The following is a 13136-nucleotide window of genomic DNA, read 5'->3' on the forward strand; positions in this document are numbered from 1 at the left end:
CGGGGAAAAAATTACATATTTTGCAGATTTGCAACCCAGTGGAACTCATTGCCCTTGGTGTTCTTTTTTTCATGGAAAGCCAGGCTTCAGAAATGTCAGCTAGCAGATATGAAGTGTATCAGCTAAGGAAGGATATATTAAGTATCAAAATATAAATATGTGCCATCTTACTTTATTCTTCTTACAGCTTTTTTTTTTCCTTTAAAATGTAACTGGAAATCTGGGTGAATACTCTGCAAAGTCTTGAGGGTCACACTGGATAAAGTTATGGATTGATGTACTGACTAATATGGACTTTGCAGCAGAATGGAAGAGTGGCTTACTGTTCACTAAAGTTTATACTGTTGCTGCACAGTGCTGAAACTGTGCTGGCTGTAGATTGGCATTAGCTGGCCTGCTGCTGCTCATGTCATTTCCCCTGAGGACAGATGTTTTCCATACATTGCCTGCTCTTTCACTTATGCTTCTAGGCAAAAAAAAAAAAAAAAAAAAAAAACAAAATCTGAGATAGTGAATAATCTAAAAGCATTTTAAAATATAGTGGATGCCAAAAGGCAAAAGTAAAACCTTTCAACGTATTTTAACTTCTGCCTTTCTTGTGTGTTAATCACAGAAGCTGAGAGCTTCATTTTTCAGGAACTTACAGGAGCTGCAGAGCCTATTTTGGGGAGCTCTTAGGTATTTGGGAAGCGCCCACATTATAAAGCAGAATTGTACTCTGCAGTACAGAAAGAATATTTTTGTAATTGTCTGCACTCGTGTGGACAGACCCTCAGGAAATGCTGATCTTCAGGGGTGCAGTGACTGGGTGTGGAATTGTGTCTTCCAAGTTTAGTTAGTGTGTCACACACACGGTGAGGAACAATTCATGGCTGAAAATGTAAACATTCCTGAGGGAAACTCACTGTTCTAGCTTAGGACAGAACTGATAAGTCATGCAAGATTGTTATGTTGATATTTTTAACATTTTTTCCTTAAGGACCAAAATAATGAGGAGAAGCACGCAGATGGACTTATAGTAAGTTTAAATCTAATCTTTATCTCCTTTTAATTCTGCAGAACATGTGAACAGAGACCTGAATTTCCACTCACTTTGCAACATGCTTCTTCCTTTCTCTAATTTACTGCTTACAGTGTCTTGTTAAAATTCCTGTTGAGTCCTTAGCTCCTGAGGTTGGCTAACACCCCTGTCTTTAGAAAATAGAGTGGTCAGTTTTGTGTGGAGTGTCTTGAACAGCAGTGTTGTGACTGAACACTTAGGTAAAAATCTGCCATGTGAACAGATGAAAGGGAAATTACTAGGATAGAAGTAGTTCTGTGTTCCATCTGAAGTACCTTTGTGTAGGAAATAGATCTGCTCTCCATGTGCTTCAAGTAGTTTGTCTTTTCTACAGTGCTGCTCCTTTGATGCAGAATTGTGTAATGTCTGTCTAAGCAATGTTTCTTCTATAATAGAACTTCTGCATTTTTAATGTAACTTCTGTCATTTTTGGTTTTGGTCACATGTGATTTCTCTTTCTTTGTCACTTGAGTGCATTTCAGATACTTTTAATAGGAGATAGGTTTCAGAAAAAACTCGAAAAATCCTAATGTGTTTTCATTAGAGCTGACTAATTCCCAGGTCTTAGCTGTTTTTCCACTACAAACAGCTTTTGCAGTAGGATTTTCTGAACCTTGGCCTGGAGATGCACATGCATATTTTAGTTCCATGCTTGTCATAAATGAGGTGAATTATTATGTGCCATAATAATGTAACATAATTCAGGTCTTAGTATGGGGTTCTGTGATGTCCCCTGGCAAAGAGAAGCTGTGCAGGTAGACACTTCCACCAGCACAGGTGACCTGCACATCTGGTCTGCAGCTCAGAAATTTCATGGAGATATTGCAGCTTGCTATATTCTGAATTTGATTAGCCACTGATCTCATTATCTGTGGGCTGGGGAGGGAAAAATATTTACTGTAAGAATATATTAATTATGGATCAGTGATTGTGAAATCTAAACTTGTGATGCTGTGCAGGTCAATATCACTTGGGCTAAAAGTCAGGATTTCACTTTAAACTTATGCAGAAATATAACCATTGTTTGCTGCCATGGTGGGATGAGTCTTGTTTCTATGTAATTGTTATTCAATTGTTATTAAACTCAGAGTAGGAGACTGTCAAGTCTGCCTTCATCTGTTTCTAGCCCATGAAGGCATCCCTCAGAATATCCAACAAGGAACTCCAGTTCATGTTGCAGTATGGAGAATTGTTTAAGGATGAAGTTACAGTCCTGCAAACAAAATCAGAGTTACTTTGTTTTTTCTTTATCATACCAGTGTTCTGTATGGTGTGGATTATTAGTTTGTGTAAAAAATAAAGGAGACATAGATAGCAATAGCCTCCTGTGTATCATAGGACCATCTTGGGTTTCAAGTTTTAACACTTAAGATGGGATCATAATTTTAAACTGTGAACCCTGTGGGAAAGGAACATGACAGGAATATGTGTTGAATACATAATTCCACAGGGAGGTGAAGGACATTGCCTTTATGCTGGAATACAGTGGAATAATAGTACCTGTACTGGATTATTTGTAGATTGGTTAGTAACACCAGTGAAAATGTAGAAAGTTGCTTTTATGGCTATTATTAATGGAGTTTTTGGGGATTTTTTTAGTGATAAACAGAATAATAGTTCTGTTTTCAGTTAAAGAAATCCTGTGCTATAAAAAAATAGTCGAACTTCTTACTGATTTTTAGAGTCCTACGTGTCCTGAGTTGAAAGGGATCCACAGGAATCATAGTGTTCCAACTCCTGGCTCTGCACAGGAGAGCCCCAAAAATCACACCGTGTGTCTGAGAGCATTGACCAAACATCCAAATGTAGAATAAAGTTCAGAATTTCAGGTAACCAGGAAAGGAGGCAAGAAAGAAATCTGCCTTTTGTAGGAAAATGGGAGGAAAGTTAAAATGAGCCTGTTTCCCTCAGTCTGAATGCAAGTAAAAATTAATGGAGTAAAGGGGGAGGAGAACACTTGCAAATGCTTCTTTTAAATTCTGGTATAAAAAAGAGGATAGGGATGAACTGGCTGAATTTCTGAGCAAACTGAGCAAAAATTTTCATAGTTCTCATAGATCAGGTGTTAAAAATGTGGGGTGTTTGGAAAAAAGTTTTATGTGTCTTTTATTCGACTAACAACCAAGAAGTTCTGGTAGTTGTGTGTAAACATAAATAACAAACAGTGCTTAGATAATGAAGGCATGGCAGTTTAAGATTTCCAAGGGTCTTGATGCATAAAAACCAAGGACATCAACTGAAGTCAAGTTCTTTTTTGGAGCCTTGAATTGACCTGGTGCTTCATTTTCCAAGTGCACACATTCAGAAGTAGGTTGAGATGTCCTCTACTGAGCTGCACTGAACACTATCAGCTTGCTTTGGAAAGAATTTTGACAGCAAAGCTGCTTCATGGCTCTAAGCATGCTGATGATTCTTATTTTGATTTATGGGTTGATCTGCTGTGGTCTGGACAAATGAATTTTTGGAAAAAAAAAAATTGAAAATACAGATCACCTATCCTAATTTTGGCCAGATAATTTGCATCTAACTTTCCACTCTTTGCTTGCATTTTTAATTAATGGACATTGGGTGGCATACCAGAAGCAAGAACCTGAAATAACAATTCTTTATAGGATACTTCAAATCTGCATCAAATTCAACTTAGCGTGCAGTCTGTGCAAAGAATCTCAATATTACCACTTTGAAAGTATTTCTCATGTCCTCAACTGTCAATTTGTGTTTTACTTCCTCTCTCAGGAATTCACTCTCTTGCATTTGGGCATTTCTCATGCTCACAATGTTCTTGCTATCCATGCTTTATTTTGTTTTAATTGAGGGGGGGATAAAAAAAGTGCTTTTCCTTCTCTTGCTTAGAGCACCATTAACCCCGTGGACGCCGTGTATCAGCCCAGCCCCTTGGAGCCGTCAGGGATCAGCACCATGCCTTCCCAAGCTGTCACACTCCCAGGTAGGCTGGGAGCAGCCAGGAGCAGAGCAGTGACTGCAGTGCAGTGGGCAGGGGACAGGGCTGTGTCACACAGGACAGGACACCCTGCACTCAGCACTGCACACTCTGCTCACAGGGGCTGAGCAAGGGCGGGAGCGGGAGGCACGGAGCGCTCTCAGCGACCTGCCCCTGGTTCTGGGGATGAGCTGATGGCTTTTACTTGCTCTCAGTTACTAACTTGCGTTTCTAACACTCTTTTTAAAAAATAAACTCTAGTTTTCAGAAAAGGCAAAAGCTTTCTAGCTAAACCATTCTTTTTTTTATAAATGCCATCTTTGCTTAATAAAGAAAAAGGACCTAGGTAAAAGTGATGGCTACACCTTTTTCTGTCCGAATGGCTTTTATAGAAAACTATTGAATTCTTGGAGGTGAGGTGAAATAATGGGGAATCTCCTCCTGAATTTTGGGGTTAACATATCAAAATATCCCCTAGAACCTGCTCAGTTGTGCAAGTCAGAGCAGCGACCCTCCTCTTTGCCTGTGGGACCTGCAGTAGCATCGCTCGGGAATCAGACTCCAACCCCAAATAGTACAGGTACAGTTCTGGGTAACTTCACTGAAATGCAAGAAACCCTGTATTTAGTCATTAATACAACATTATACTGGCCTACACCTTGCTTTTAATCAACAACGATTTCAATGTTTTGTTAAAACCAGTACTGCTGCTCATTCTCCCCACCATTTATATACAATATGTATGAGTTTTACCAGCTTCCCTTTGTCTTCCCAGCATTGCACTCTTGCAGTAATTGGAGAAAACACGTCCCTTAAACTTTACTGATGTTCTATGCTCTTCATTTTCCTTGTGGCTTTCCTTTTGTCATCTGTTAAACTCAGTGTGAACCTGCCTAATTATTGCTTTTAATTTTGTATGTTCCTCTTCTGAGTTTACATCAGTCTTTATTGATTTGAACAATTCTTGTTTAAGTAGATTTTGAAATAATTCATTTTTATTGAGTCTGTAATTTTTAATACTCCGCAGGGAGTGGGCAGTCAGCACCTAGCAGCAGTCTCACCTCTCCAAGCCATGTCAACCTGTCTCCAAATACAGTTCCAGATTTTTCTTACTCAAGCAGTGAGGATGAGTTCTATGATGCTGATGAATTCTACCAGAGCAGCTCTTCCCCGAAGCGATGTATGGAGTAAGTAGCTGGCAGTGTGCAGTGTGTGCTGAATGCAGTTTGTATCTACAAGAGCATGGCTTGTCTGCTTGCAGAAATTGGTTAAAAAGGTGGAGGAGGTAAAAAAAACACATTGTGTAACAGAGTGAGATTACCCCTGTCCTCAGCCACAGACAGGTGTCTGTGAAGGAGAAAGTTTCTTCCTCTGCTCCTTCCCATTCCTTCAGCTATATGTTTACAAACTAACAAACCAAATTTTGGAAGTCCCCAGCTCAGAGCTGTAATCTGAGACCATGGTGCATTTCACATGCATTTGCTGCAGCCTTTGGTAAATGGCCAGTTCTCTCACACATTTGCTGAAAGACATTCTTTGAAGTTGGCACCCTTTCCCCAAAATCTCTGTTTGCTCTTCATTTTTTATTAATTGGAAAATTAATTTTAAGAGGTGCTACATATTCCAAAGAGGGATTAGTCAGCTGTTTTCTGCCTTCATGTGTTATCTGAGGCTGCAGGCAGTCCCATTCCTTCAGCTGCAATCCATTCTGAGCTTTCTGTGAATTAGCATGCACCACGTATATTAATGTCTGCCACTGCACATGTATTGATGTCTATCACTAAATTCCTTGTCTGTGAATATCAAATGACAATAATTTGATCTGAATGACTTAATTTGAACTGTGAGAATTTATCACTCTTCTTTAGTTCTTCAGGGTCTGCTGCAGTCCTGACTCGGAGCAGCACGGGGAGCAGCCTGAAACGTCCGGATACCACGGAGTCCCTCAATTCCTCCATGTCTAATGGCACAAATGATGCTGGTAAGGGGCCTGTGTGAACTTTCAGTAAGGAGTTCTTGATTGCTAATCTGTGTGTAAACTGGGTCAATATATGCAGGACCATATTTATAGATATATATATATATATATAGCAAGGTACTTTTGGGAAACAGTTTATGTACTGTTTCTTTACTAATGGAAGATTGCTGAATTGTAGGATTTAAAACCTGTTTTTTTTGGCAGTTACATATATGCTTATTAAATACAGTCTGGTTTTGAAGGTTTAGAGGAAAACAAAAGCCATTTGGTCTTTCAGATCTTTTTGATCCTCCCGACGACCGAGAAGATGATGGGGAAGGAGAGTCGGTGGAGGAGCACAAAAGTGTTATCATGCATCTCTTGTCACAAGTGAGATTAGGCATGGATCTAACCAAGGTAAAAGGGCTGGTGTTCATGGGGATGGGAGGGGCAGTAAACCCAGAGTTTTGTGTAAAAAAAGGTTACATAATTTCACTACCTATTTGTTCTAAGAGCTTGTTAAATTATGTAACCTTTTTAGCATGGTATTTTTTGAATTGGAGTTCTTCCTGGAAGGGGCAAAATAGCTGCAGAGTAAGTGTATTCAGATGCTAAAATCTGTTTGGGAAAATATTTTGCTATGGAAAGTTGCTGTTTGTCCTCTTTGAATCTAATTCTTGGACTGCTTGTGAAGCTGGCATAAGGGGAATGCTGAAATGTTACCCCTGTCTTTAGCTTCCTAGAACAAAGATCTACAAGATCCCTAGGTATGGGGACATTCAATAAAACATAAAAGAAGAAGGGAGAACCTTGTAACATATAGTGAAAAGCTTTGCTTAGTTGGGTTCTCAATGAGTAAATAAGTTGCCTGTGTATTTTGAAATGCTGGACTTAGGTCTGGCAAGGAAAGGGTTGGGTTCTTCATGGTTGAGATTCAGGTTGGTGTCTGTCTAAAGGCAGAATGACCAGCATTCTGAAGGTGTTGGTCTTTCCAGGCAGCTTGGATAAATTTAAAGAAGTAATTCCAGAGTAAGAAGGGGCAGGAGAAATCAATCCTTATCATTAAGTTTCCTTAAGTGGATGAATTGAACTGTCCAGCCTGGAATGAGCAGTAGATAATGAAAAGATAACACTTTTCTGGGGAAACAGCCAGCAGCTCACAAGCAAACTGCTCAAGGTTTCTGGCAGTTCTGAATAGGAATTGATCCAAAGTGTGTCTGTTCTGGGAATTCCTGGGATAGCTGAAAATTCTGATCTCAAATTAGGTTGCCAGGAATCTTTATGAGCATGCCCCATGTCAGCCACAGTAATTGACAGTGGATCACACTGAGCAGATCCACAAGAAGGGACCTTTAGGAGGTAGTAGGGAAGAACCTTCATCTTGATAGAGACATATAGCAGGATGGGACTGTGAGTGTTTGCCTGTAACTGAAAATTGACACTGTTCACTGAGATGAAATTAAATCAGCAGTGATACTGTAATTCAGAACAGCTTCTGATGTGCTCTGGGTGGGACTAGAATCCATGTAGGATGAGACTGTTCCTGTTGAGCCTTAGGGTTTGCAGAAATGCCAACTGACCTCCATATGTCAGAATTCATTGGTGAGCTCGAGCTCACAATCAGCTTAGAGAACACGATGCTGTGAGTGCTCTGTTTGCTCTTTACAGTTGGGTTTTTTTAGGATATTCAAATACCTTCAGCTAGATGAGTTGTTTTTCTTCACTCAGGTCGTTCTTCCAACGTTTATCCTGGAAAGAAGGTCACTGTTGGAAATGTATGCTGACTTCTTTGCACATCCGGACTTGTTTGTCAGGTATTTTTGAAACAGGAGCATTCACTGTTCTCATACTGGTTATGGCCCTTGTGGGCTGCCAGAAGTTGGTAGTTTGGAAGAATATCGCTTGGATTTTGTTTTAAACTTCAAAACCAGTCAAATCAATCAAACTTCTAGTTGTAAAACAACCAAGCACCCATAAAACTTTCCTGTACCCATGTTCCCTGCTTATATTTCACTCTGCCTGTCCTTTTTTCTCTCTCTCTGTAGCATTAGTGACCAGAAGGATCCCAGGGAGAGGATGGTTCAGGTGGTTAAATGGTACCTCTCAGCTTTCCATGCAGGAAGGAAAGGGTCAGTTGCTAAAAAGCCTTACAATCCCATCCTGGGGGAGATCTTCCGATGCCACTGGGTGTTGCCTGGCACTGAAGATGACACGGTGAGTTTCTCGTGGTGTTTTTTGGAGCCCAGAATGCAGAGATGCAGCCCAAAGCATTATTAAGTCACTGACTGAAATAGATTATGCTGTGTTTAAATAGCAAATCAACAAACTGTAGTAATTCTTAACCAATTCTCTCCCTTCCTTCCATTTACTAAAGAGCTACTTGATGTGTTGAAAATATCCTTTTTCCCTGAACTGTTTCATAGCACTGATTATGAATTAATTTATTCCCAAAGTTCTGATTTTTTTTTTTGTTTTTATTTTTTAAACCAATGCAGCCCAGTGGGGTTTTTGTTTGTCTCTTTTGGCACCTCATTTGGGCTTCTTGCCTTAGGAAGTTGCCAATGATGGTGTGGGAAGTGCTGTTGTGAGGTGCTTCAGCTAAGTCAATGTGATTATTTGGGTATAAATCATGTATTTTTTCCATTTCCTTTGCTTCCCACCAATTTGTTTGCTCGAATCTTATTTCTGAGGTGAATTAACTGCTGAGGTGAATATTTGCACTCCAATTTGCAGGCATAAAGGCAGTGTTACACTTAGGCTTTCTTTGCTTCTAACCAGGAATTAATTGCACTTTGCATTCTTTGCCACAGGAAATTAATATTAGTTTATGGTTTTGTGGTATATGAAATGTGATCATTATTAATATGCAGATCGGACTTTTTCAGAAGCAAAACCAAAAACTGTTTCTGCCACTTAAGAATTATTTTGTAATTGGGTTTATACAGGAATCTTTCAGTTTAACTGGTTTTTTTCTGGGGACAATTAAAACAATGGCATTTATACTTAAAAGTAAGAGAGCAGAAACTCTATCCTTTAGAAAGGATCATAGTTCTGGGACTAAGGAGTCCTGCAATACATTTTTAGAAGCCTTTAAAGATGGAGACAGCTTTTCTGGGAAGCTTCCAGTGTTTGCAGGCAGTGTGAGTGATGGAATCCTCTCCCCTGTCCCACAGGAGCCAGTCTCTGAAGGACCAGTCCCCTGGGTCAGTAAAAGCAACGTCACCTTTGTGGCAGAGCAGGTCTCTCACCATCCTCCAAGTAAGTTGTGACAGTACCATTGCCAGGAGAGCTGGCAGCTGCAGAGGGGTGGCAGTAACATCAGCTCTTGGCTTAAATCTTGGATTTGCGCTTTCTCTCCAGATTTATAAGCTGAATATTTATAAAGGCTGAAAAATTATAAACTGCTTTTGTGAGAAACTAATTGCAAACTCTGTTGTCACTTAAGTGTGAGGCACCTGGGGATATTTCCCAGTGAATTAATTTGGAAACAAAGGTGTCAATGTCTTGTGCTGCTGTTTTTAATACTTGCCTCTTTCTTCAGTTTCAGCATTTTATGCAGAATGTTTTAACAAGAGGATACAGTTCAATGCTCACATATGGACCAAGTCCAAATTCCTAGGAATGTCTATTGGGGTCCATAACATAGGGCAAGGTATGTGTGTGTAAATTGAACAGCAGAGGAGAAATTAAATTCTTCAGTTAGGATTTTTCATAGAATAATTTACATAAATTATTTCAAGTCATCATACTAAATGTAAGCAGTGGTTGAGTTTATGCAACTGGAGCTTCTGTATCTGGGAATCTGAGATTCATTCCACACAGTCTGTGTGCTGAAAATACCTAGGGCCCAGTTTTTCCCAAAAGTGCATCCCTCCCTGTCTCCTCCAGAATCTGGGCATTCTCAGCATCCATTAAAAATGAAGCTCCTCACCTTTCCTTTTCATGGCACCTGTTTTTATTGGCATATTTCATGAGACCATTATGAAGAGTTCTGTAGAGGCTTCGCTTAATGTTTTTTAAATCTATTTTTATTTGTCTTTGACAGGGTGTGTTACATGCCTAGATCATGATGAACACTACATTTTGACTTTTCCTAATGGTTATGGAAGGCAAGTAAATGTTCTAATTGGTATTTTCAATTTTAATGCCTTGTAATGTTTCATGCTTAGTATTTATTGGTCAAGATTATTATTACAGTTATGTGCATTTATATTTCTAATTGCAGGTCTATTCTCACTGTGCCATGGATAGAGCTTGGTGGGGAGTGCAGCATTAGTTGCTCAAAGACAGGTTACAATGCTTCCATTGTCTTCCACACAAAACCATTTTATGGAGGAAAGAAGCACAGAGTTACAGCTGAAATTTTGTAAGCAGCTTTCTTCATCTCACTTTTTCCTTCATTAAATGCCAACAGTTTTAACAAGACAGTCAAAAGTGTAAAATGCTGAAGCAGCAACACCCAAAAGAACTTAGCTCATGATTACCTGTCATGGAATTGGCCATTTTATAGCCAGATTTATGAGAGGAAGCTGCACGGGCCTGTGTTCTACTTTATCCTGCTTGAAAACATCCTCAGCTCATTCCCAAGGGGAACTTTGCTCTCCTGAATTACCAAAAGTGTCTCCATCATTACCTTTCCTAAAAATATAAATACTGCAGCAAGCCTTGCAATACTGTGTGTCAGTAAAAGCCCTGCTGCAAACTTCACATATTTTTACCTGTGGTTTGGTGGGTTTTGGTTAAAACCTGTGCACATGCTCAACCCAGAGAATTCAGTGGAGAATCCCATTGTATTTGGATATGTGCTGTGATGTCAGCAAGTGGATGGTGACAAAATGAGGTTTAACTTGGTTTTAAATCATTGACACATTGATAGATGCAATTAAAAAACTGGTGTCTTGTGTTTCCCAGTAATCTGGGGAAGAAGTGGCTGTGAAACAGTTTTTTTAAGCCTAAACTCACCACACTAAATCTGTGTAGAAGGCCTGGAACTGCTTTCCTAAACTCTAAATGCAGATCCAGCCCTCGGGCAAGGCCTGTTTTACCCTGATGAGTGCTTCTTGTTAAGGTTTATGTAACTCATTCATGCCGAACTGCCCCCTTGTAAACAGAGCCCTCCTCTCTCTGGGCACAGACACTTTGGCTGATACAAACCAGGATTTACAGAAACTAGAACCAAGTTTTGATCCTTTAGGATATTTCAGTTGCAGTGATACAGCTGAGCAATGACTGTTTGTTTCTCTTTAGTTCTCCAAATGACAAGAAACCCTTCTGCTCCATTGAAGGAGAATGGAATGGGGTCATGTATGCAAAGTACTCCACAGGGGTAACACAGCTTGCTTTTTTTTCTCTCTTTTCATCATAAATGCAAGATTGTAATTAGAAAGGGGGGGTTGGGGTGGTTTTGTAGGTTTGGTATTTTATTTTAAACAAACATTAGTAGTTGGAACCTCCTATGAGGCTGCCCAAAAGAATGCTGAACTGGGGATAAAACTTGTTCGTTTATTCTTAAGGAAGCTTGATTTCTACACAAGAAGAGAATCTGAAGAATTACCATGTTTCATGTATTTCCTGCTAACCAGTGTACTAGAGTGTGAGAGTGTATAAATTTGAAGTCTAGCTAAAGAACTGAATAGGATTATTTCTTTTTTTGTCTTCCACTCCAGGAGAATGCAGTCTTTATAGATACCAAGAAACTGCCTACAATAAAGAAGAAGGTAAGGAAATTGGAGGACCAAGACGACTTTGAGTCTCGCTGGTAAGAACTTCAGTTAACTGGGAACATAAAGGTTTTATTTTAGTTATACTCCAGTTTGCAGTACAGGGACTAAGGCTGCAATGACCCAAATGCTGCATGCTCTGTTCTCCCTGAGCCCAGGTACAGGCAGGCTGGGGATTTAAAGGGGAAGAGGAGACCTGGAGTTCTCAGTCACATCCTAATTTTGGGATCAAATGTTCAGGGGGGTCTGGAGAGCTCCACCACTGCCTCCTTACCTCCTGCCATCACAGCACCAATATCAAATATCCTGAGGGCTTTTCTGCCCTTTCTGTAACCTGAGTTCTACCTTTATTCACTGCTGTGTCTGCAACTTGCAGCACTCTGCCTGCCCCCATAAAAGTCTCCCTTGCCCTTTCTCTTTCAAGCTTATGGAAGGATGTAACCTACAACCTGAAGATCAGAGACATCGACGCAGCCACGGCTGCAAAGCACGCGCTTGAGGAGCGGCAGAGAGCCGAGGCCAGGGCCAGGAAGGAGAGCGAGACCTCGTGGGAAACAAGGGTGAGCTTTATTGCAGCAGGGTGAAGGTCAGCCTGTAGCCTTTGTTCCTTTCTGGCTGAGCCATGAAAAGCTTACATGGGGCTGTTCCTTTGCAGTTATTCCACGAGGATGGGGAGTGCTGGGTGTACGATGAGCCGCTGCTGAAGCGCCTCGCTGCCAGCAAGCACTGAGGGGTCCTGAGGGGCCAGAGAGCCTTGGAGCCTTGGCTGAGCAGAGTTTGCAGCTGAGCCCAGACACCCCCAGTGATAACGTCCACCCATGGCACAGCCCCACCCCTCCAGCTGCAGTGGTTCCTATCTCAGGGATACTGGACTTACTGAGACAGACAAAGCAATTCGCGAGAGGCTGAGCAGCTCCGGGCAGGGACTGGCTCTGGGGGCAGTGCCCGGGCTCGGGCCCTGCTCCTGCTGCCTCTGGAGCAGGGAGAGGCTGGGCCCTGCCTGGGGCACAGACACTCTATCAGCACTGTGAAGGCCACGGCGGCGGGAGCAGCTGCGTAATAATCTTGGGTCCTACGTATTTAAAAAGAAACGAAATGCAAGATGTCATTTAAATCTGCTGATGTTTGCAATGTGTAAATATGAAGATTCCTCCGATGGGACAATTTGTTAGAAAATGCTACATAACTGTTATCTTCCACCTGTACGATAATCAAATCTTTTGGCATTTCAGTGTCTTGCCCAAAATAACTTTGTTATTTTGAGATCAAACTGTAACCATAGATAATTCTACCCAATGCATCTTAAAGCTTCATAAAATAGATTTTTCAAACTTCTCTTACGGACTTTTTATTTATTTCCTAATAAACCTTTGCAGGAAGACTGTTTTTCAGTTGGGTCATGATAAATTGATCATGTCAAATGTATTAGTGGTTTGTTTTTTTCCACTGGAATAATCC

General features: G+C 40.7%; 1 protein-coding gene across 6 annotated transcripts in view; it reads left to right on the top strand.

Moving 5' to 3' along the window:
- The window catches only part of OSBPL9 (oxysterol binding protein like 9), a 57441-nt gene extending 44428 nt beyond the window's left edge, over positions 1 to 13013 (top strand). For 4 of the 6 annotated variants that reach the window (XM_062497655.1, XM_062497654.1, XM_062497657.1 and 1 more), the window contains 16 exons: positions 980 to 1018; positions 3914 to 4007; positions 4480 to 4581; positions 5029 to 5188; positions 5870 to 5982; positions 6257 to 6375; positions 7687 to 7772; positions 8004 to 8172; positions 9132 to 9216; positions 9500 to 9610; positions 10004 to 10067; positions 10184 to 10324; positions 11206 to 11284; positions 11625 to 11716; positions 12103 to 12238; positions 12334 to 13013. In XM_062497655.1, coding sequence (XP_062353639.1) covers positions 980 to 1018; positions 3914 to 4007; positions 4480 to 4581; positions 5029 to 5188; positions 5870 to 5982; positions 6257 to 6375; positions 7687 to 7772; positions 8004 to 8172; positions 9132 to 9216; positions 9500 to 9610; positions 10004 to 10067; positions 10184 to 10324; positions 11206 to 11284; positions 11625 to 11716; positions 12103 to 12238; positions 12334 to 12408 — 1665 coding nt within the window. In that variant the 3' untranslated portion in view covers positions 12409 to 13013. The remainder of the gene's footprint in view (positions 1 to 979; positions 1019 to 3913; positions 4008 to 4479; positions 4582 to 5028; positions 5189 to 5869; positions 5983 to 6256; positions 6376 to 7686; positions 7773 to 8003; positions 8173 to 9131; positions 9217 to 9499; positions 9611 to 10003; positions 10068 to 10183; positions 10325 to 11205; positions 11285 to 11624; positions 11717 to 12102; positions 12239 to 12333) is intronic. The other 2 variants (XR_009933384.1, XM_062497656.1) reach the window with 2 other exon arrangements.
- Positions 13014 to 13136: the final 123 nt, after the last annotated feature.

Source organism: Cinclus cinclus, chromosome 8 (genome assembly GCF_963662255.1).
Source record: "Cinclus cinclus chromosome 8, bCinCin1.1, whole genome shotgun sequence".
Taxonomy (NCBI): domain Eukaryota; kingdom Metazoa; phylum Chordata; class Aves; order Passeriformes; family Cinclidae; genus Cinclus; species Cinclus cinclus.